General features: G+C 43.5%; 1 protein-coding gene across 1 annotated transcript in view; it reads right to left on the bottom strand.

Moving 5' to 3' along the window:
- The window catches only part of GALNT12 (polypeptide N-acetylgalactosaminyltransferase 12), a 76,744-nt gene that overhangs the window by 7,557 nt on the left and 45,216 nt on the right, over positions 1 to 23,971 (bottom strand). Inside the window, exons 7-9 of the mRNA XM_006137085.3 lie at positions 19,077 to 19,208; positions 10,230 to 10,343; positions 4,701 to 4,856 (exon numbers count right to left, since the gene is read on the bottom strand). Of these exons, the coding sequence (XP_006137147.3) occupies positions 4,701 to 4,856; positions 10,230 to 10,343; positions 19,077 to 19,208 (402 nt within the window). The remainder of the gene's footprint in view (positions 1 to 4,700; positions 4,857 to 10,229; positions 10,344 to 19,076; positions 19,209 to 23,971) is intronic.

The following is a 23,971-nucleotide window of genomic DNA, read 5'->3' as shown; positions in this document are numbered from 1 at the left end:
GGAAGTAGTGGAGTCTCCATCCCTAGAGGTGTTTAAGACTCGGCTTGACAAAACCCTGGCCGGGTTGATTTATTTGGGATTGGTCTTGCCTAGAGCAGGGGGCTGGACTTGATGACCTGCTGAGGTCTCTTCCAGTTCTATGGTTCTATGATTCTAAGACCACTATGATGTCCAATAGCTAAGGTTTCTCATGGTGAACAACCAGCATCACAAACATAAATATCTAGGTAGACAACATTTAAGTTCTGTTGATAAACAGTACAGCTACTTCACAGCAGCTTATAAAATGCATCATCTTTAGGCAATGAATGTAACAAACATAATAAACAAATATGCAACAAACAATCCTAATTCTGCTCCGGTAGCAAACTTCAGCCTCATCTCTTCTTCATTCTGTTCCTTTCATTTTTCTAAAGAATGATTCTACAAACTCTGATTCACATCATTAAGGATTCCCATAATTATGCCTCTACTTTGCAAAATGCATTTTTCCCTCCATATATAAACTTTTCCTAAATGTTTTTTTAATGACAGACTATGACCTCTGTCGTCATGCTCTGATAAATCAGTGCAATGTTAGAGTTTCATATCAATTCTATCCCCCAATTTAACCGCTGTCCTATTTTTTCCCCTGAAAGAGTAGAACTTTCCATACTACATCTTGACCATCTTAGTGTTGGATGCAAAAAACATCACATAGGGGCATATGACAAATGCCAGTGTTCTAATTCCTCTTCTAACCTGTTCAAAAAGGCTTATGAATATTGCACCAGAGAATGGAAGGAGCAATGTAAACCACATTTTTCATCTGCTAACTGCAGACCCCTCCAAAAGAGGCCCCTATTTTAAATGCAAAAAAGAGCCCAACCTTAATTATAGCATCAGTGCTGCCTTGTCACACCACATTATTCAGTTGGATACATTTTTTAATAACAATCCCCAGTACAAATGCATTATCATCAGTAGTTGTGGCACAAGGTCATCTGAAGCTCAACAAAGGAAGTTAGGGAGGGAGGGAGAGATTTACAGAAAGCCTTGAAGATGGTGAGTGTAGCTTAAATCTAATGCAGCAGATGATGGGGAGGGACTAAAGAAGGGAGTGATGTGATCAAGTCAATAGCCATGGCAGAGGATTTTAGTGGCTCAAAATCAATACATTAGTTTTAAAAATTAATGCTTCTGAATACATTGAACCTTGAAGCATTTCAAATCACTTTTTTTCCAAATCTTGCTTTTCTGAAGTGTGTCATTCAATGTGTGTCATCTTAGGATATGTCTACACTGCACAGTCCTTATGTTGGCACAGAGTACGTACACTAGCATGGGTATAAATAACAGTATAGACAGTAAGGCCCTGGTTAGGTGAGTAAATATACACCCGGACCCTGTTAGTATGTACCCTACACAACTCTATAGGCCCAAGCAGTGCTCTAGGCCAACTACTGCCTCTCCACTCTTAGAGCCTTTTCGCACTGCAGGGAAAGGCTCTAGCAGTGGAAACAGCAGCACATCAAAAGGTGCCCTCCTCTGGGATGAAAATGAAAAGTGGGGTGATGGCACCATTTTGACAGACTCCAAATACCTGTTAAAATATCCATATATTACACTGCCAGAGGTTCAGATGGAGAACAGGCACATTTTAATGTAGGGCACATTTTGTTGTGATGGGAAAGGTAGCGGGGACTATACGGGGAGAGTGGTGAGGGTTCGGGGTAAGCAGGAGATTATGGGGCATTGTAAATGGGGGGATAGCAAGGAACTGTGAGCTATGATGTATACAGGCAGTCCCCGGGTTACGTACAAGATAGGGACTGTAGGTTTGTTCTTAAGTTGAATCTGTATGTAAGTCGGAACTGGCATCCAGATTCAGCCGCTGCTGAAACTGACCAGCGGCTGACTACAGGAAGCCCGAGGCAGAGTTGCTCTGCCCCGGGCTTCCTGGAATCAGCCGCTGATCAGTTTCAACAGGCTGAATCTGGATGCCAGTTCTTACATACAGATTCAACTTAAGAACCCCAGGCGTCCCCAAGTCAGCTGCTGCTGAAACTGATCAGCGGCTGATTCCAGGAAGCCCGGGGCAGAGCAACTCTGCCTCGGGCTTCCTGTAGTCAGCACTGGTCAGTTTCAGCAGCGGCTGACTTGGGGACGCCTGGGGCAGAGCAGCTGGGGTGCTGCTGGGTTGCTCCAGTAGCGCCGCTCCTCAGCGCTACTGGACCAACCCAGCAGCACCCCAGCTGCTCTGCCCCAGGCGTCCTGATTCAGCCGCTGCTGAAACTGACCAGCAGTGGCTGAATCAGGACGCCTGGGGCAGAGCAGCTGGGGTGCTGCCGGGTTGGTCCAGTAGCGCCCAGAGCGGCGCTACGGGACCAACTGGCAGCGTCACAGCTGCTGTACCACAGGCGTCCGGAGCAAAGCCGCGGAGCACGGGGGCAGCGGGACAGCCCAGACGCGCCGCGGCTGTCCTGCTGCCCGCGTGCTCTGCGGCTTTGCTCCCCGTCTCCCTGGTCTGCTGGTCTCCAGCAGACCAGGGAGACAAAGAGCAAAGCGGAGCAAAGCCGCGGAGCACGCTGGCAGCGGGAAAGCCACAGCGCGTCTGGGCTGTCCCGCTGCCCCCGTGATCTGCGGCTTTGCTCCGCTTTGCTCCCCGTCTCCCTGGTCTGTTGGTCTCCAGCAGACCAGGGAGACGGGGAGCAAAGCCACGGAACACGCTGGCAGCGGGACAGCCGCAGCGCGTCTGGGCTGTCCGCTGCTCACGTGCTCTGCGTCTTTGCTCCCCATCTCCCTGGTCTGCTGGTCTCCAGGAGACCAGGGAGACGGGCAGCAAACCCCGTTCGTAACTGCGGATCCGACATAAGTCGGATCCGCGTAACTCGAGGACTGCCTGTATATGACAGCTGGGGGAGCAGGGATAGTTCCTGTGCAGCAGGATGTGGGAGATATATATTGGTGGATAAAAGGACTGCTGGGGTAAAAGGGACCATGGGGCGGCAGGGCAGCCTTGGTATATGCAGAGGATGAAGGAAGTAGGTATGGCAGCAGGAGATGCTGTGGATATGGACAAGGTGAGGGTAATAGAAGTACTGTATTGAGGGATGAGAGTATGTGTTTGAATGTAAAGGGAAGGGAGCTTTGGACAAGGGAAGGCAGCAAAGAATGGTGGGCAACAGGAGAGGGCAGGGAGAGTGGGGACTTGAATGAGTGAAGCATAAGGTTTGCAGAGGCAGCAGGGACCTTAGAATTGGCAAGGAAGCCTTGAGTCACAGAAAGATAGGGGGAGAATGGCAGGGACAACTTAAAAGTACTGGTATGGATGGAGGTGGAGATATTATTGTGGTGGGTAAATGGGGTTGAAAGACAGTGGCATGGTTAAAGGAAGGCTGGGACACAAGGGATGTGAGTGGACACACTGCTGTATAAGTGTGGGAATAGAAGCAAAGAGACAGGGAGGGAGAAAATGAGTGAGGTTCAGGACGGAGGCACAAACACCTAAAATATTCTCCCAGTGCTGGTGCCTCACAATGCCAATATAATACAGCTCGAGGTACCAAGACAGGAATGCTAGAGATACTGAGTGACCCTGCAATCAGGCACCATCAGCACAGAGAGATTACGTTCATCTCAAAGTCCCAGTTTTCCTAAGTCTTTTTTCCCCAGACTTCCCCCCACACATATCCCCACTAACTGATCCCCACCCCAGCCATTCCATGACTCTTCATCCAAAAGTGGACAAATTAAGATTTATTTTCTTAGTTGCACCTGTTTTGTACTCATACAACAAGAAAATGATGGATTTTTTTATTTGGAAATGGGCTCACTTGCAGATGATAGTACCACTTAAGAGGTAAAATATTTTTACACACAGTAGCATTATTTTGGATTTTTAGACAATTCATCATAATGGTTTCCATCTAAAAATCACAATGTTAGTAACTGAATTAATATATCTGATACTTACTGGAATGCCATAGGATATTAGCTTTCATTTAAAAATATAATCATGTTCTTAGCTCTGATAGTTGAGAAGGAAATCACAAAACTGTGAACTAAATGTACCTGATATAGCATTATAATCTCTTATGCTTTTCCCCCTCCATGGCCAAAACCACTCATAATAATAATAGTAATAAGTTATTCTGCTTGGGTCATACCACGCATTTTGTCACCTGCTATGGCTACCCTGCATGCAGATATTAATGTCCTATTCCTTGCCATATCTCCACTCACACACAATTCTAAAAGGAGTAGGCAGCCACATGTAGGACAGGCTAAAGAGGGTTGATTTTTAGCTACTAGAAGACTTGCTGGGAAAGACACAAGTACCTGTGGCTATTCAGCCCGGAATATAACAGTGAGGACAGTCCTAAGGAACTCACAAATGATCACACTCTTTATATAAGGGAGGGAGTGAAAAATTATCCACAAATTACTTCATTTCTTTGAGGCTAAGGAAGAGTGGTGTCAGCCATGGGGTGATTCCTCTTCTATTTTTTCTTTTCAAGACAGGACAGAGGAAGGAGGATCCTCAAATATTGCTGCCATCTCTATTATTTACAGGCAAGAAGACTAATATTCAAATTGAAGATTCTGAACGCCTCACCAAGATCTAAGACCTCTGGATGTAACACCCCAGTCCAATTACTGGGTTTGTGCTGCTTACACAATGAACAGAAACAATAAAGTTAAAATATTGACGTACTTACCTCTCTGAAAACAAATTTTTGATTTTCAGGAATATTTTGAATAATGTCTTGACACAAGTACATTGTCAAATAGTCAGTCCCAGAATCAACTGCTGCACAGGCTTCAGGCTGCCGAGTATTGTAACGTATTTCATTATGGGATGTATATTCGAAAAACTGCCAGCCCCAGAAAGGAAAAAAAGGACAATAGTTTTACATATACAGTATGCAAACAAAAAACATTTAATTGGAAAAAAGAACCAAAATAAAGATAAACGATTCCATCTATCTATGTGCTAATAAATTCACTTAGAGTTGTCAGTTCACATAGAGGTCGAGAAAAATCCTGATAAGAGTTTTGTCTCCATGAATCTGGACACGCTGATCAATAATATTATTGTGCAATGTATGTGATAGTGCTATGTGTGAAATTATAGACATTCACTGATATTATGCTTTAGAGTCTGTGACTAAAGGCTAAAAGACTAAACCAGGTATTTCAGGGGCTAAGGGGAGTTGATAAGCAGGCTTTCTCCAGACAAAGTGAAGAGGTCAACACCTTAAATTCAACGGGCTATTCATTTGTCAAATTCAACGGGCTATTCATTTGTATCATAGATTTCAGGAAGAAAACATTTACATTGTAAAATAGCATCAGGAAGCATCATATTGGAACACACACTAAGTGTACTCTTAATCAAAATGGAGTCAGCCCCTTTTGAAGATACAGGATATTGAATCCTGTAAACAATTTGATCCTGCAAACAAAAGCAGATTCTAAGCTTTAAGATGACACTGAAAAACCTTGGATTATCCTTCACCTGAGACGACAAGGGAAACTATACCTTGGAGTCTGTGGGATCCTGGCTAATAGTCAGCTATTGCTGGGAATGCAAGACTGGTGAGGAAACTACCTTGAACAAAGACTATAGCACATGTAGTTAGGTTTTAGCCATTAGCAAGTGTACTTTTACTTTTGTTTGTTTGTTTGTAACCATTTCATCCTTTTTTCCTTCTATCTGACACCACTTTTGTTAAGAAACTTGATTTAAATTTTTTTATTTTATTTTACTGTAAACCAGTAAAAAACACAGTGCAGTATTGGAAGGGTAGGGTAGGGCAGGGCATGCCTATCCCAGTTAAGTTGATAAACTGTAATGTACCAACTGTTTAAAAGAGTAATGAACTTAATATCTTCTGTGAATGGAGAGTGGGAAGGAAATGTGCACTGCAGAGAAACATCTCTTTAGGAGCTCACAGTCTGGAGTTTGCTAATTGTTCAGATATGCCTTGGGCTGGCAGAATCTTGAGGACTTTGCTGGTGAGGAAGACAGACGGGTGGAGAAAGGAGCTGACAGAACTTCTAATCTCAAGCAAAGTTCACTCTTGTTGAGGCAGAGGTGTAACAATAGGGTAGGTCAATTCATAGAGGTGGGGTGTTCTGGTGACAGGAAGTTTCCCCCATCAGATACGACGAAGGGGTTTAGGTATTATATCATTGAAGGGCTGGAATTGGCAAAGCTGGCTTCAGCTTCTAGTTACTAGAATTTTAAGTCTTCATCTGCTAGGTTAGAGCCCTCCACTATCAGAATACAACTAAGTACTTAGAGACCATGACTTACAATCAACTCTTAACCTTCTCTTGGGAAAACTGAACATTTAGTTTGTCATTGTGAGGCCAGTCGTTCAGACCCTGAATCATTGTTGTAACTCTTTTGTGAACTTTTTCCAATTTTTCAACATCTTTAAGTGTTGATACTAGAACTACACACATTTTCTTTCTATTCAGAATTTCCCTGCTAGGTATTCAAAGAAAGCATTTGCTTCCTCAGCCTCCACACTGCATATTTAGTTGGTATCTACCATGACCTCTAAAACCTTTTATAAGACTTCTTTCCAACATATAGTACCCCATCCTGTAAATGTGACTTACATTCTTGATATATGACCATGTATTGAGCTATATTAAAGCACATGTCATTTAAGTGTGCTGAACTTCCCAAATAATCCACTTTACTCTGTAAATCTGACCTGTCCACATTATTTACTACTCCATCAATTTGTGTCATCTGTAATTTTTACCAACAGTGGTTTCATACTTGTTCCGGATCACTGATAAGCACATTCAATGATATTGGACCAAGAGCAGGTCCATATAGGACCCCATTAAAAAGACTCCCAACTAGATGGTGAGTCTCCATTTACAATTATTTTTTGTGCTAAACTGATTTTGTATAGTGCTAGTTTTGATACTAGTCAAAGTCTTACAGAAGTCTGAATAGATGTCAACTCAGTTACATTTGTCAACCAAACTTGTGACTGAATAAAAAAATATCAATTTTGACAAAGAATTGTCTAAAAATGAACATTTGTGAAAGAAACAGTAATGTCCCCTTGATGAATGCTCTGTGAACCAGCCTGCTCTATAGCCACAGTGTTATCTTGGACATTGTAACCCCTAGAAATTTTATTCTATCACGCGGAACCCATAATCACAGAATAATAGAATTCTGGAAGGGACCTCGAGAGGTTTTCTAGATCTGTCCCTGCACTCATGGCAGGACCATGCAAGACCATCTAGACCCTCCCTGACAGATGTCTGTCTAACCTGTTCTTAAAAATGTCCAGTGATGTAGAGTCAGCAACCTCTCAGCAATTTATTTCAGTGCTTAACTATCTTGACAAATAGGAAGTTTTTCTTAGTGTACAACCTAAACTGCCCTTACTACAATTTAAACCCTTTACTTCTAGTCCTAGACTCAGAGATTAAAGTCATTTTTTTCCTTCCTCCTTGTAACAATCAGCGTTTTCTCTTCTCCAGACTAACCAAATCCATTTTTTCAATCTTCTCTCATTGGTCATGTTTTCTACATGTTTAATCATTTTTGTTTCTCTTCTCCGGACTTATTCCAATTTGTCCACATTTACCTTAAATCTAGTGGCCAGAACTAGAGATAATGCTGCAGCAGAAACCTAATCAGCATGATCTCTTACCACTGGCTCTTAAGCATACAGAGAAAGGCCCTGGACTTTTGAAGGTTCAGACCTGGAGGTAGGCATAACCTGTACTGTGGCAAGACTTCCCAGACTGGAGGTGGTATTCAGAATGTTTTCGGATTTGCATCCAAGCAGATTTGGCTCCTACTACTCCAAATAGTAATGGATCAGCTACAGCAGCCAATACTAGCCTCAACACATTTCCCCAATGAGTCCAAGTATCTTCCTTCTATACATTACTCAGATGGATGTCACCCTCCTTTATAACTTTTAGCCCTGTGGTTATGGTACCTGGGATGTGGAAGTTCTGGGTTCAATTTTCCCCTATGGCTTCTGTGGAAAAGATTTGAGTGGAATTCCCATGTTTCAGAAAAGTGTCCTATGTACAGGTCTATGGGATATTCTGGAAGGGGTTCCTAACCTCCTCCTGTTAATGCTGTTTCATTTTTTTAAATAATTAAGTAGTCATCATAACAAGGCCTTGAACATGGGAGTTCCATACCCATGTGCAATGTTAACACATTTTGGTGACCTCTTCTTTGAGTGCCCCCATGTTTTGGAGTAGAGCATTGAAATGTGGCAGGTGGTGGCCTTTCTGTCAGGGATGTGCAGTTTACTGTTCCTGTTGACTGCATAGGAAGACTGGGAGTCAGTGGGGGTGTTATATGATGATACCTTCACAATAGAATTAGAGTTAATTTTCTTTTATTTCTAAATCAAGAAAAAGAATACTTGCAAAATGTCATCCTGTCACAATAACTTTTTAGAAGCATGAAAATAATAGGTCTCTCCATTGTTTTTGCCCTTTTACCCTGGTATTATTTTTTCTATTGAAACAAAACTGAGATTAACATGTTTTTGCTGAAAAACTTTCATTAGAATATGAAAATATCCTAAAAAAGATCAGAAACACCCAGTGTAAAATTATTGGATGAATGTCCTTGAGAGTTCAACCATTCCTATGGACAGGATTAGCTCCAATGTCAAACCATGTAAGCAGTCACTTCTTCTTAACAATAAACCAGCTGACTAAATTATCTGTTTATCTATTTCATTAATCATCCCACTGAACTACTCATTTGAGACAGCGTGTTGGGGTAGGAGGTTTGAATTGTGGAACAAGGAAAGGGATGACATTTAGTGTGCTTAAAATCTAAGATGTGCTTAGCCTCACCCAAATCCCTTGGCTTTCTGATGTATGACTACACCCACCCTTCATCTGTCTTTGTCTTTAGGGCAGGGACTGTTTCCTGTGTTTAATAAGTACCCACACATTTTGGCCTCTACTGCAATCTAAACAAAAAATACTATTAAATACTAACACCAATAAAACTGGTAGTAGTAATAAATCTTATTGCCACATGATAAATCATGGCAGGAACAACTCTATTTTCAATTAAATTAAAAGGAAACTTGGGATAAATCCCCCTCTCCCGTCCGCTCCCAAAAGAAAGTAAAATGAATTCTGCATTGAAAGCTTCCCCTTGAATATGGTTTGCTCACACCCCTTTATGTTTTAATTTTCTTCATACCGGATAGTTTCCAAAAGTTTACAAAGGTAGGAGATAAACTGCATGACCCTCATCAACTTTGGTGCAACTCTGAAACCATTTATTCTTCTTGAAATATCTTATCCCTGTTCAGCTCCCAAAACCCAACCAACTGCCCAAGTTTTCTAATCCCTCTTGCTATGCACATACACTCCTCTGCCTCTCAACCAGTCATGTAGATATTTCACCACCCCTCTCATAACTGGCACACCATACATCCTCAATTCTGGAAGGTACCAGAAAACATACCAGCATCGGTGAAACACCAATACATGAGAAAGAGTGTTGGTGTGTGGCAGTACCAATCAGTCCTCATTAGAGTTATACAAAACTCCAGCATTAAAGAACTGCTTAATCCACTATCTTAAATTATTAAAATCCCAAAGCCCTGCCATACTTTCAGAAGGCTAAGGTCTCATGACTGTATATACACAGGCCAAAATTGTACAGAAAACTAAAACAATTTTTGTACTTGGTATTTCAAACCATGAAAAGTATAGTGAGGTCAACAGGCCTCAAATCAAGAAAGCAAAAACCAAAGCTGACAAAGGACCATATTCTAAGGGAGTTTAGAAGAAACATCTATACCCAGGAAGGCAATTAATATGTGAAACAGATTACAAGAGAATCTGCAACTCTGAGTGTGTGTGTGTGTGTGTGTGTGTGTGTGTGTGTGTGTGTGTGTAAAATAAATAAAAGTTAGACAAACAGTCAGATGAGAACATATTTTAAATGGCACAATTGTTTGACGGATGTGGGAGACTTAGCTGGGTCAACATGTCCTAGTTATTTTCCAAATGTGACTTGATTTTCCAAATGTGAACCGTGAAAACTTGATTTCAATTTTCTATCGGACACAATAAAGTTAATAGAATCTCATGGAGGAACCAAAGATAGAAACGGCACTGGCTAAGATTACTTTGCAGCAGCCACATGTCCCCTTAGAAATTTTTACTTTGTATCACACATGCAAAAGACAGTCAAAGTAAAAAGCAAATCTTACCTGATTTTGTCCCATGCCATGACATGGATATAATATGATTCTGTGCCCTGTTACTTCATGCTCATTTGGAGGGTTGTAATCAAAGCAGTGATTTTCCATTCCTCTATTTTTCAGCTAAATAAGACCAAAGAACATATTAAAAGCATCAGCCTGAAGTAGATACATTTGTGTCATTTCATACCCCTATACTGTATTTTAGGCTTCCCTCTTCCAGTTCTAAGCCCTGACAGAGCTAGTTTCACTAGGGTTGCCAGGTGTCCGGTATTCAACCAGACAGTTTGGTTTTTGGGCCCTCTGTCTGATAAAAAAAAAAAAAAAAATACCAGACATGTGCAATGTTCAGTATTTTCTGGTTTTCCAGCTGACGGAAGCCTGTGGGGAGGGGGGGAGTGGCTGGGAGGTGGGGTGCGATTGACTCTGAGAGCCTCTGGTTGCGTCTGATGTAGTAGAGACATCTTGGGGAGGAGGAGAAGCCCTGTCTGTGCTCCTGAGAGCTGTTCAACTGTTGTGGAGCAGTAGCCAGATTCACTCGCTTGTGCTTTGCCAGAACCGTGCACAGGACAGGCAGCGCCCTGGGATCTGCATGTGCCTGGGTCAGTCCTGTTCCCCACCGGCCGACTCTCTCCCACTCCCCTCCCGACCAGCCCCGCTGCCCCCGACCTCACCTCCCCTCCCCCCACCAGCCCTGCCTCCTGTCCTCCCAGCCAGCCCCGTTCCCCTCCCGGCCAGTTCCTTTCCCCTTTCTCTCCCCCCTCTCCCCGATCAAGTGTGTCTGGTATTTCTTCTGAAGCTACCTGGTAACCCTAAGTTTCACTGTTCACTGGCAACAATAGCACCTGGTAGAGGTGACTTTGTACAACTAAACCTGATAATAGTGGACCAGGGTAGACCTTGTGCAGCTGGCTTTGCTGAACTAGAAACTGGCAGCAGCAGACTGGTAGCAGCAACTCTGGAGGACTGGATTGGGGCAGACCTGGTATTGCTAACTTGTGCAGATTAGGCCTTGCATGGCAGAGGTATATTGGAGGCCCTCATGTGGACTGCCACATAATCTAACTGAACACTTGAGTCAGGTTTAGGTAAGCGGGGACTGTGTCTGAACAGTAATTTGGGCCCCCAGAAAACTAGGCAATTAAACACTGAGCTCAGGGAACACTGCCAAACCGCCATATTCTTTTTCTATTTTGGTTCATTTAACTTCTTAGTTTTTTTAAATAGAATTGCATTTCATTTCTCAAAATAAAAGGACTCTCGTGTTCTTTCAGAGTGGAGAAAAACCCTGTCAAGACAACTAGAGTTTACGATTTAAAGTTCCTAAAATCTGAAACTGGATACAATGTAATGGCGACTTAAACCAAATTATTATTTATTTTTATAGGGATGAGTAGTCATCACATTGCACCCAGCCTTTCTTACTGCTGCTGACACCTTGCACGACATTTACATTATTGTTTAATTTAAAATATTCCATGGGCAAATCAATATGGACTTCCAGTTACTAAAATATCCAAGATAAACAAAAGTTACTTGAAAATGTGGTGAACTAGGGCATAATAATAATTAAAAAATGTATATATGCTTTGCTTAGTTCCATATTTACCACTTAAAGAAATGTTAATTTACTTGAAACAAAACAAGTTCTGTAAATAAACATTGAAGATAAAAACCTCTTTTACCTGAATCCTACTATGTCACATACAAAAAAATAGTCAGGCAGGGCTATTTTCTCTATCACTACTGAAGGTGTAATTCAGCTTCTTCTCAAGTACTAAGTGATAATTATATCTACAGTTTGAGTGCAGAGAATGAATAGATATGAAGAATTTAGGACAAATCACTGTAAAACAAGGTATTCTACAAATATTTTTCTTTATTTTTGTTTTCCTCTACTTTTATTTATAATCCAATCTCCTCTTTTCACATTTTATATCCATTGGACTGCAATACTTTTTGCTGCAATAACACTCCTCATACACCATTTTCCAGATGTTTCTCAGCATCCCGGTGAGTGCAATAACACCATGAATCAACATGGTGACTAAACAATAAGCATGCTTTTGAGTTCTGATAGATCTCTGAGAAGCTGTCCATACCTCGCAGTTTAGTGGTGCTGTCCAGAGCTAAAGGTAGTCTCCCTAGCTGCCTTTTTATGGTAGAGTGGCTTGATTTGAAGGCAGTTGCATTAGAAACTATTCTATCCCTTTTGTAAATTATAGAAAATATTTCATTTACATTTAACACTAGTAAAGGGGCTACATACAAACACAGAAAAGTAAAACTGAGCAAAGCTTGAAATAATTATACAAATTACATTCCCAGTATTTATAATATTTGATATAAAGGAATATCACATTAGAGATATGCTAAATTACAAATGATAATTTTTTCAAGTAACTAAAATCATAAATAAGACCATGCTCTCAATAATTGACTTCACAGTTGGACATACTACTCATCAATATACTCAGAAATCTATTGCGTTGCCACACTGGCTGTTTATTTCAATGGGAAGATCAACTGAGTCAAATATTCACCCTAGCTGTCATTCCCCAGCTGACTGATCCAAGCAAAGAAGTTACTCAGGCTCTGTCTACACTGCAGGTTTATTTAGAAATAACAGAGTGTGGGTCTACACAGCAAGCCTGTTATTTTTCTGTAACCCTCATTTCATGAGGAGTAAGGGAACACAAAGGAATAGTGCTCTTCTTTTGACTTCCTGATGTGTAGTCAGCACCAAAAGCTGAATTAAGCCATTTCTACTTCAGCTATGCAATTAACGTAGCTGAAGCTGTGTAGCTTAATTCGACTTTGTCCTGTAGCATAGACTTTCCACAAGAATGCTCCACTAGCATCTGACCAGCATAATATCTTTCTGCCTATATTCCATTAAACATCACAATGATTATTTCTCAGTTTAAGTTAGCCATCTGTTTTCTACAATATTATAGACTTTTAGGCACGACACTATTTTGTATGTGTGCATAAGTAAACTGCAAATTACTGCATTCACATATAACTCTTGGTATTCTGTGTAATATTAACAAAGCAGAAATAAAGGAGAGGAAAATTTAAACAGGGTTCTAAAAATGTAAACTCAAATAAAAAAAACTGTATAAAAGATGCCTAATTACCTCAAATTTCAATTCAGAGCAACTTTGTACAGTAAACTTCCGACAATCCGGCACCTTTAGGACCCAAGGGGTGCCGGATTATCAGATGGGGGGGCTATGAGGGGTCTGGAGTGGGGTGGGAGGGGATGCCACCCCAGACCCCTCATAGCCCCCCTTACGATAGTCAGGCTTCCCAGGAATCCCTGATTCAGCAGCTGCTGGTCAGTTTCAGACGCCTGGGACAGAGCAGCTGGGGTACTGCCCGGTTGGTCCCGTAGCGCTGCCCCTCGGGGCTGCAGGACCAACCCGGCAGCACCCCAGCTGCTCTTGGGGACGCCTGGGGCAGAGCAGCTGGAGTCCCGCCGGGTTGATCCTGCAGCGCCAAAGGACGGCGCTGCGGGACCAACCCAGCAGGACCCCAGCTGCTCTGCCCCAGGGGTCCCCGATTCAACCGCTGCTGAAACAGATCAGCGGCTGATTCCAGGAAGCCCGGGGCAGAGCTGCCCTGCCCCGGGCTTCCTGGAATCAGCCGCTGATCTGTTTCAGCGGCGGCTGACTTGGGGACGCCTGGGGCTGAGCAGCTGGGGTGCTGCTGGGTTGGTCCCGCAGCCCCGAGGGGCAGCGCTACCAGACCAACCCGGCAGCACCCCAGCTGCTCTGCTTCCGGCTTCTCCGATTCAGCTGCTGGTCAGTTTCAGCAGCAGCTGAATGGGGGAAGCCTGTCCGGCTGCTCCAGCACTTCCGGGTTCCTGATGATGCCGGACCATCAGGAGTCCCGGAGCATTGGATGCCGGACTAATGGAGTTTTACTGTATATAGTGTTTGTACTCCACCATTGTGTCATTTCATCTTTGTATCTTTTGTTGTGAAGACAGACCTCTAACATGTAGGGGCAGTATTTCAGCCAGACTATACCTAGATCTCTTATTCTGTGAACTCAAGCATTTTCCAATGTCATTTTACAGCCTTAAATTAGGCCTTTTCGAGATCTAAGAACCTTGGGTACAAGGCACCTAAATGATGTACGGTGCACTTGCAGATATTTTACCCATAAACTCCAGATAGAAAAACAAAGGTGTGAAAATCTGTTCCTGAAACCATTTATGCATGAATTCACCAGTCTTTTGTTCCAAAGCTGGAAGAGATGAAAGAGCGTTTGTGAAAACATGGTCTTTTCCTATTAACTGACATGAGACAGTTTGATTTCTGTTGACAAAAATAGTGCCATAACAGTATCTGTTTGTTCATGTGATCTCTCCTAATATGTTTTCCCAACATGTATCAAACAAGGCTAAATCATGCACAAAATAAAGTAAAGTTTAAACAGAAAATTTTAGTATGGAATTTTAAATTTGTCAGTGACTTACCTTAATATTTTAGCAGAGTGCTGCATTAAAAAAAATAAAAAAAAGAAAATATTTGTTCTCCTAAAGTGTTACTTTTGCCTCATAAAAGTTGCCATTAATTATGTCCAGACAGGATTTCCAATTGTTTCTTTGCCTATGTACATTTTTGTCTCCCATGCTGTGTGTTCTGTAACCACAATTAGTCACCATTCTCTTTGGAGGTTGCAGATAGGCAATAAACTACAATTGTTTAAACTACAATATCGTGAAATATTAGGGAACATTTGTGACAGGAAGGCAGGGTGGAATTTTCAAAAAGGGCTCAACATTGGCTCATTGTCACTTGAAGAAAAGTTAGACTTTCAACACCTCCTGCTTTTGAAAATCCCCTTCTTAAAACCATTCGCTGTGTCTTTCCACTTCCTCGAAGCCTAACAGATATCAAAGAACTGGAGATGGAGGATGGGGTTTCTTGTCTGTATCTATATTAACAATCAAGAGCTTAATTTATAGATGAATAACCTTTTGGTTGCCTTTGGGTTTTATCACTTTAGAACTCTACATCTGGGAAATTCAAACACAGTGATAAATCTCAAGGAGGTAGGACAGAAGCAGCTAGCTCTCTTACCTAAAGAATGACTGGAAATCTGCTTTTCTGAACAGGACATCAGACCTCAAGATGAGATCAAAAGTAATGCTGGGCAAACGTATGGACTAAGCAGCAAGCATCAGCTCTGCAAATCTTTGATTGGCATTTTCTGAAGGATACCTGTGACACAGAGACCACTGGGCAAATGGTCCCCTTTTCTTTGCAAATCTCTCTCATCTCAGATCTGATAAACTCATTATACTAATCACACATTACAGGATATTTATCCCTAAAGGATAACATGTAAGGCACCTACAGAAAGTTTGTAACTTGCCAGGATTCATTACTGTTGGATGGGTAATATTTAAGGAACTTTAAGGGGGACTCAGGGAAGGGGGGTGGAAGGTCAGGAGGGATGTACCGGGTCTACCCGTGACGGCAAGGGTGGCGCTGCTCTGCTGGCGGCTCATCCCGGAGGGGGAGTGTGTCGCGCTAGTGGTAGTACAGACTCTTAAAGACTGGAGGTAAAGGATTTAACAGTTACTGTCTCAAGGATTTTGATATCAACTGTGCTTATTTTGCTTAAAGGTTCCAAAGGACTCTATTGGACAATTGCCAATCAATTCCAAGTGCACTTTCATATGGGGTACTGTAAGGTTCTTACTTATCCCTTTTTTGTTCAATATGGAATCAGTCTGTTAGAGGAGTAAATGAGGAGACTTAGGCAGAAGGTGGCTGTCCAAGTGAGAGTAAATTTTCACCGAACCCCGCACCCCGATCCTTCCCAAAAAACCAACCAACCAACCAACCAGCTAAAATAACACTACAGACATTCTTGCGTGGGTTGCAGTCTGGACTCTAAGACTCACTCCTTTATTTGGGATGAGTGGGACTGTCTACACTAAGCCCTAAGAGTCTGAGTCAGTTGATCTGGATTCTGAGACTTGCCACTGCAGGGATGTTGGGTTTTTTTCTTTGTTTGTTTTTTCAGTATAAATGTACCCTGAGTGTCTTAGATAGCACATGACACCTATGCTCAGGGATCTGCACCGGTCAATGATTAACTGCTGGATAAATTTTCAAGTATTAGTTTTGACATATGAAATCCCCAAAGGTCTGGGACCAGACTATCTGTGGGTATGTCTACACTAGAAAGTTAGTTCGAACTAACGGACGTTAGTTCGAACTAACTTTCCTATGCGCTACACTAGCGCTCCGCTAGTTCGAATTTGAATCGAACTAGCGGAGCGCTTAGTTCGAACTAGGTAAACCTCATTTTACGAGGACTAACGCCTAGTTCGAACTAGCTAGTTCGAACTAAGGGCTGTGTAGCCCTTTAGTTCGAACTAGTGGGAGGCTAGCCCTCCCCAGGTTTCCCTGGTGGCCACTCTGGCCAACACCAGGGAAACTCTATGCCCCCCTCCCGGCCCCGGACCCCTTAAAGGGGCACGGGCTGGCTACGGTGCCCGTGCCAGGTGCAAGCCTGCCAGCACCCAGCTAGCAGACCCTGCACCTGGCACGGCACAGAGCCACCCACCCGATGCCCCCCAGCCCACCCCCTCTTGCCGGGACCAGGCTGGCGGCTCCCAGGAGCTTGCCCTGGACCGCAAGAGGCGGGCACCTTCCTGGGCTAGTGCGGACATCGTGGACCTCGTCCACGATCTCCGCACTAGGCACAGGAAAGTGGCCGTCTAGGGCAGGAGAGCTGCCAGCCTGGCCACCCAGGACCAGGTGTGCATGAAAATCAAGGGGGTCCACTGAGACCCCCGACACTGAGCCCTGAGCTTACAATGGCCGTACTGGGTCAGACCAAAGGTCCATCTAGCCCAGTAGCCTGTCTGCCAACAGCGGCCAACCCTAGGGACCCTGGAGGGGATGGACCGAAGACAATGACCAAGCCATTTGTCTCGTGCCATCCCTCTCCAGCCTTCCACAAACTTTGGGCAGGGATACCACTCCTACCCTCTGGCTAATAGGACTCCATGGACCCAACCTCCATCACTTTATCTCACTTCCCTTTCAACTCTGTTCTAGTTCTAGCCTTCACAGCCTCCTGCAGCAAGGAGTTCCACAGGTTAACTATTTGCTTTGTCAAGAACAACAACTTTCTCTTACTAGTTTCAAGCCTGCTACCCATTCCTTTCCTTTGGTGTCCTCTAGTCCTTCTTTATGGGAACTCAGGAAGAACTTTTCTGAATGCACCCTCTCCACCCAACCCCTGCTTTTAGAGACCTCTATCCTGTCCCCCCTCCGTCTCCTCTTTTCTAAGCTGAACAGTCCCAGTCTCTGTAGCCTCTCTTCATCTGGGACCTGTTCCCAACCCCTGATCATGTTAGTTGCCCTCCCCTCTCCCAGCCTTTCTCTTCCCCTCTCCCACCTCCTTTTCCCAGTCTCCCCCAGTTTTGTTCAATAAAGACAGAGTCAATGTTGGAAGAAACGTTATCTTTATTTTGTACATCAATAAGAAGGGGGGCTAGGGAAGGGCAAGTGGAAGGAGGTGAGGGAGGAATGGGGTACGAGCCCCCGATGGGGAGGACTGGGCTGGCTCTGCGGGCTTCTGGGGGTGGAAGCTCTCCTGCAGCCCCCCAATTACTCCCTCTCCCCAGATGGCAGCCTGCGGCAAGTGCAGCCGGGCTGATGGCCGAGTGGTGTGATGTGCCCAGTGTGGGCACTCAGGGCACTCCAAGCCAGAACTTCTTTGCAAGCGGGGCACCCCTTAGAACTGTGTGTCCGGGGTGGGGGTCGGGACCCTTTAAGCGCAGCCCTCGGCTAGCCTGAGACAGCATCTCCATGCTCTAAGTCCTCCTTTTATGCCCTGCCGGCACTGCTTCCGGCCATCATTAAGCCCTGTTCAGAGTCCACTCAATGTGGACTTACTAGTTCGAACTAGCAAAACGCTAGTTCGAACTAGTTTTTAGTTCTAGATGCGTTAGTTCGAACTAGCTTAGTTCGAATTAACTAATTCGAACTAACTTAGTTCGAACTAGCGCTGTAGTGTAGACGTACCCTGAAGGAGGCTACTGTCCGCTGTTTCCCATGACAGAGCACCAGAGTTGTGATCACTGGAGGTGTTCATGCTTGACATAACAGAGGGGACAGCTGGCTGAGCATTCTCTATAAGGACCCCAAGGGTCTGGATTACCTTCCTAAACCTGCTCTGGAACAGTTCAGACTTGACAGTCTTGATAGCATGCCTTGGAGCCCTTTCAAGGGAAGTTCAAAAACCCAGATGCTAGTGATATTCTGGAATATTAACATTTTTTACATTAAGAACTGCTAATTGTTAGAAGGTATGATGCTAACTGAGATGTGTATTACTGATAATTAACAGCATGCTCAGCTGATTGGTGTGTGCATGCTTTTTATTGCTTCAAATTAAAATAAAATTAAAAAAAAATTAATAGAAAAAGAATAGCTTTATTTCCTGACTATTATTCTAATCTAAGCTTGTGCTCATATGTTTAAAAGCATTTTATTCCTATTTTCATATGTTTAAAAGCATTTTATTCCTATTTTCAAGAAATTTTGAAAGCTATATTCCCTGACCCCAAAATCCTAGATATGACTTATTTTTGAGCTGCAATTTATGGTAGTTTTTGGTCTTAACAGTGCTATTTTACTTAAATTTCTAATACCTACCCAATTTTAGTGTCTTCCAAGTCTCTTTAAATTCTACCAAATCAACGTTTTTCCGGAATAAAAATGCCAGATACCACTTTACCTTCCATATGTCACAAATAAAAGGGAGAAAAGAACAACCCAGGGAGACACATTCCAGACATCAGTGAAGCAAGTTGCCTACCATTCCATAGAAGCCAGCTCTGTCTTCAGGTACATGAAGTTCAGGGTAAATATTCTCCAAGAACCACTTGAAATCTTTACATTTAAGCTTCTCTCGAAGCAGCCTTCTTTCTGTCACATCTCCATAAGGCTCCTACAATGAAATAACATGAAAAGCTGCCATTGCTGGACCCTTGGATTTGGTTTCATTATTATTAAGTTTGCTAATATTTTAACAACAACAATTCTTTCAAACAGTGCAAACTGATCTTTTTTTAAATCAGTTTAAATTGAGAACATAGTAGCAAATTCACAGTTAAGGGCTTTTGACTGGGTATTAAAGTCTCAACAACAGTGCATTAATTTAAGTTGAGTGCTAAATTATTCTCACCATCCATTTGTAAAATCTTCTCTAAAGACATCATTAAACTTAAATGTGATAAAAACTTTGGAAATGTTCAGTTAAGGTTGCCTTTTAACACTATACCTTGTTAAATAGTAAATTCAATAAAAGAAAATTAAGATTAATAATGGAACCTTAAATTTGATAAGAAAGCTATCACTCAAACTTTCGACTTGCTACTGGTTCAAATAGAATTCACATCATTTCTTCAAAGGTGTCTTCAAAAATCCACTGCTTCTTCCATAGCCCAAAGGTTCTTCATCTGAGAGTACAACCTCATTTGCCATTCCCATGTTTCCCAGAGGTTATGGCCATGTTCCTTTTCTTCTGCCCTTTTCTTAACCAAAGTAAGCTTCTAGACTCTCCTTCCATCCTTTCCAGAAATAAGACAGTCTGGGAGGCTTATGAGGCTTCCTCAGCTGTTTTATTCTTCTTGGAGATGACTTGCAGATACTGCACTTGGGTGGGATGTGGGTTTCCTCTAGTGAGTACACACTGGTATCATGGCAGTCTGATCAGGAACGGTTTATGGCAGTTGATGAAGTTTTTGAAGCCAGGAATCCTTTCCTGGGGAACTTTCCCCACTACTTTTGAAGAATGTGGCTATTGTGGGTAAATATAGGAATCCCTCTCCAATCCAAACGAGGATCCCAAAATCTGAGGAGATAGAACCCAAGTATCTACCTTGGCTCAAGATCATCTCATCTGAAGAAGTGGGTTTTTCCCACTATTTATTTATTTATTTATTTATTTATTTTCTCTCTCTCTCTCTCTCTCGCTCTCATATTCATTACAGGACTACTCGACTACTTGTTGTTTTTAAAGTTACAGACTAACACAGCTACTCCTTTGAGACTATTTAGTATTGTTAGTTAGGGTAAACTGTTACAGGAAAAAGTTGAAGTAGTAAGCATGAACAATGAAGCTCCATCTGAAACCACAAGTGGTGAGAAGGGCAGCCCCTTGTATAATTTCGATGCAGAGCACAAGAACAACAGGGGCACATACACAGACCAGACAGACACTGCTAGAAAAATTTCTTCAGTCCTGGATGCATGGGGCAAATGCATTAACCTTAAGTGCCCTATACGTACACTACATTCCAAGCCATCCTGACATATCATTCAATTCCAGTTTGGTGCCAGGAGACTGAAAAACAAACAACATAAAAAAGCAAACTAAGGATACATCCACACAGCAGAGCTATTTTGGAATAACGTCCATTATCCCGAAACAGTGTTGTGCACATCTTAACAAAATAGATTTGAAATAACAGGCATCTTATTCCAGCTTCTTGAAAACCTCCTTGCAAGAGGATTAAGGAAGATGCCAGAATAACGATTTATTTCAAAATTAGTGTTGTGTAGACAGTGCCAAATTTTGAAATAAGCTATTTTGAAATAAGCTACACAATTTGTGCAGTACGAATTGTGTAGTTTATCTCGAGGTACACACTACTGTGTAGACGTACCCCAAATGTATTTGATAAGGCTGTAAAAGTTGAGAACTGTACTAAAAGGTAAGCCCATAAATGAGTATCTCTTCACTATTTTTTGAGAAGAAAGAGGCACTCTACTTACCAGCTCCTTCCTATCCATACTCAGGTTTGTTGGCATCATGTGGAAAAGTTCTGAACCACTTGTCTGAGATAAGACAAGATGCAACCATTTTCCTTAATGTGTGTGACTTTTCCTTTGCTGAATATTTCTCTGATTAGCAATGGCTTACTCTGAATGCTTTTCTCTCTGGGCAGTTTACAATGTGAGGAGTCATCCTAGAGTTTGAGACTCCCAGGAAAGTAGCACAAAGGTGTCAAGGATCATGACCACCTTCCTGTCACCACTGCTAAATGGGAGGGAGATCCCAGATACAGACAGACTAAAAGATAGACAGAACAATGTGATGTTAATATGAATGGAGCCACAGCACTATCCATAGTTAAGATTCTCCCAAAGTTTTCATTTCAGTGGGAGTACTTAACTTCCGCCCAAACTGTGTTTTGATTAAGATTACTTTAAAATGCCAGTAGGATTTTGTGAAGTGTTTTATGTCCAACTTGAAAAGAAACATGGCTGTTATGAGCTCAGATATAACTGTTCCCAAATTCCTAATGGCTATCACTTGGGATTGGGCACAAGTGAGAGCCTCGTCACCCAGTGTCCCCCTTTTCTCCCCAGCAAAGCCCACTATTTCCTATTGCATGACTATGCCCTCCACTGGGTCTATGTCCTCAGTACTGATCCCTTGGAAATCCCCCTTCCTCCTGGAATGCCTCTTTACCCCATCACTTCAGAGAGCTCTCAAACTACCAACGGCAGGCACAGTAAGGAACATCTTGTATCAGGATCCAGGAGCCATGTGTTGCATCTCATTGTCATGGGAACCACAATTCAGTGGGTACAATCTTGGGGAAAACAAAAAGCAAAGTCCTCAGCCTAAACAGCAATCCAACTGAAAAAGACCCTCTACAAAATTAACATAAACACTTCATTTAGTGAGTTAAATATTCAGCACAACCTTCTGCAGCCACCCAGCACTTTAAAATTATAAAATTAAAAACATAAAAGGAAATTCACCGGCACTTATTGCCACCTCCCCATCATACATGATGCCATCAGAAACATTCCCACACTCTGGAAGGCATTCAATTCCCTCTCCAACAGATACAGAAAAACTATACACAGCCCTGTTTCGTCAATCTCGTGTTCTAACACAACATTTTAATGGGTGACTTCTGTGCTGCAAGGACTTTGAGAAAACCCTGAGAGAGGGCAAGGAGGGAGCAGATTCTTGGGGAAGTGGCCTAGGGAGCCGGAGCAGTGGAATAGCAAGGACTGACAATTAGCGGACAACTGCTATTTATAGGTACCTGGACTGAGAAGGCCTAGGCCCCTCCAACCCCAGTAGCTACTCAAGGGGGCAGGAAAGAAGCCCAGTCCTAAGTGAACCAGAAGAAAGGGAACCTGGGATACCCTCCACTCGCAGAGCCAGTCCCTGGAGTGGGAAGCTTGTGAACAGAAGGGGCCCGCTTGAGAGGAGAGGGTGAGCCCTTTACACGGCTCTAAAGCAGTAGGTTCCCAACCTGTTTTACACCACGGTCCAGCAAACCCATCATAAACTTTTGGTGGGTCGCTAACATTTTATTGGCATATTCATTATGGTAATTAATTTTAAAAGACCACGTGTTATTTTACCTCGCATCTGTACCACACAATTCACATCACTGTAACGGATCAGAGTTCGTAGAGATCTGCAACACTAAACAAAATTTTGCAGAAAGAATTCCCCAATGGCTGCTAGGTGGGACAGCCCCTCCCCCAGGGGCAACTAGTGCCTGCAGAGGGAGGGGCGCTGGTGCCGCCAAGTGCTACCCCCAGTTACCTGTGCCTTCCCCCCCATTCCCGATGGGCTGCGGAAGCGGCCATTGTATCTCCCCCTCTCCTCCTGTACAACGCCTGCCCTGTGTCTCTCCCTTCCCCAGCCAGGCTGCTCTTGCTTCCACAGCCTCTCTCAGCCCTCTCCCCACATCCCCCCTTTCCTTCCCTGTGACCCCTCCTCAGATTCCCTCCATTGCATCCCTGCTCCCATCTGCCCCATAAGTCTCCCCTGAATTCCCCCAACCTAACTTCAGTGTCTCCTGCATCCACCTCACACATCCCTGTTCCCCCTTGACTCCCTGTTATCTGCCCTGCCCCTCTTCAGCCCCCTCCAGGGCTGGCTCCCCCGGCCCTGCACACATTGGGAGATGCCAGCAGCTTCCCTTGTCCCTGGGCAGGGATTGCAGCCAGCTCCGCTGCCAGCAGCCCAGGGCCAAACTCTCCCCCGGAAGACTGGGGGCCCCTTTCCCAGGGGAGGGAGAAAAGGGGAGGGGAATTCTCTCTTACCTGACCACCAAGCACTGCCCGCTCTGTAGCATGGGCTGGACCAGACAGGGTCCTGGCCAGGCTAGGGGTGATGCCCTCTGAGAGGCTCCTGGGGAGCAGTGGGATTGACCCTCCTGGAGATTCCCCCTCACAGCTGCAGCATGGGCTCTGGGAGCCCAGCAGCAGCCCCTGCTGGGACTCAGGGATCAGGCCCGGAGCCTTGCTCCATAGACACTGCCAGCAGCGGCTGTGAGTTGCTTCCTGCTGTGGGGGCCAAGCCCAGCCCTGGCTCCCAAAGTCTCTGCCTGCTGCTGCTGGGTCCTAGCGAGCAACCCACTGAGCTGCAGTGTGCCACGGCCTGGCAGCTAGCAGTTTGCAACCTGGTACCGGTCCACAGGCTGGCAGTTGGGAACCACTGATCTAAAGCATCTTATTTAGAAAGACATCTAAATTAATCACCTTTCCCCTACTTCCGCAATGTTAAATATTTTCTGTTTGTATAGATACTTATAGTGATAATATAACCTTGTCTTTGACAAGCAAAATAAATTGAGCTCCTTAAATCTTTCATTGTAAAGAATACTTTCCAGACTCTGTATCCTTTTTTCCATCAATTCTCACATCCCTCTGCAATTTTTCACCATCCTTTTA

This window comes from Pelodiscus sinensis, chromosome 2 (assembly GCF_052426305.1).
Source record: "Pelodiscus sinensis isolate ZL-2025 chromosome 2, ASM5242630v1, whole genome shotgun sequence".
In the NCBI taxonomy this organism is placed as follows: Eukaryota; Metazoa; Chordata; order Testudines; family Trionychidae; genus Pelodiscus; species Pelodiscus sinensis.
Note: the sequence above shows the minus strand (reverse complement) of the source record. Positions and strands in the feature narration are given on the sequence as shown.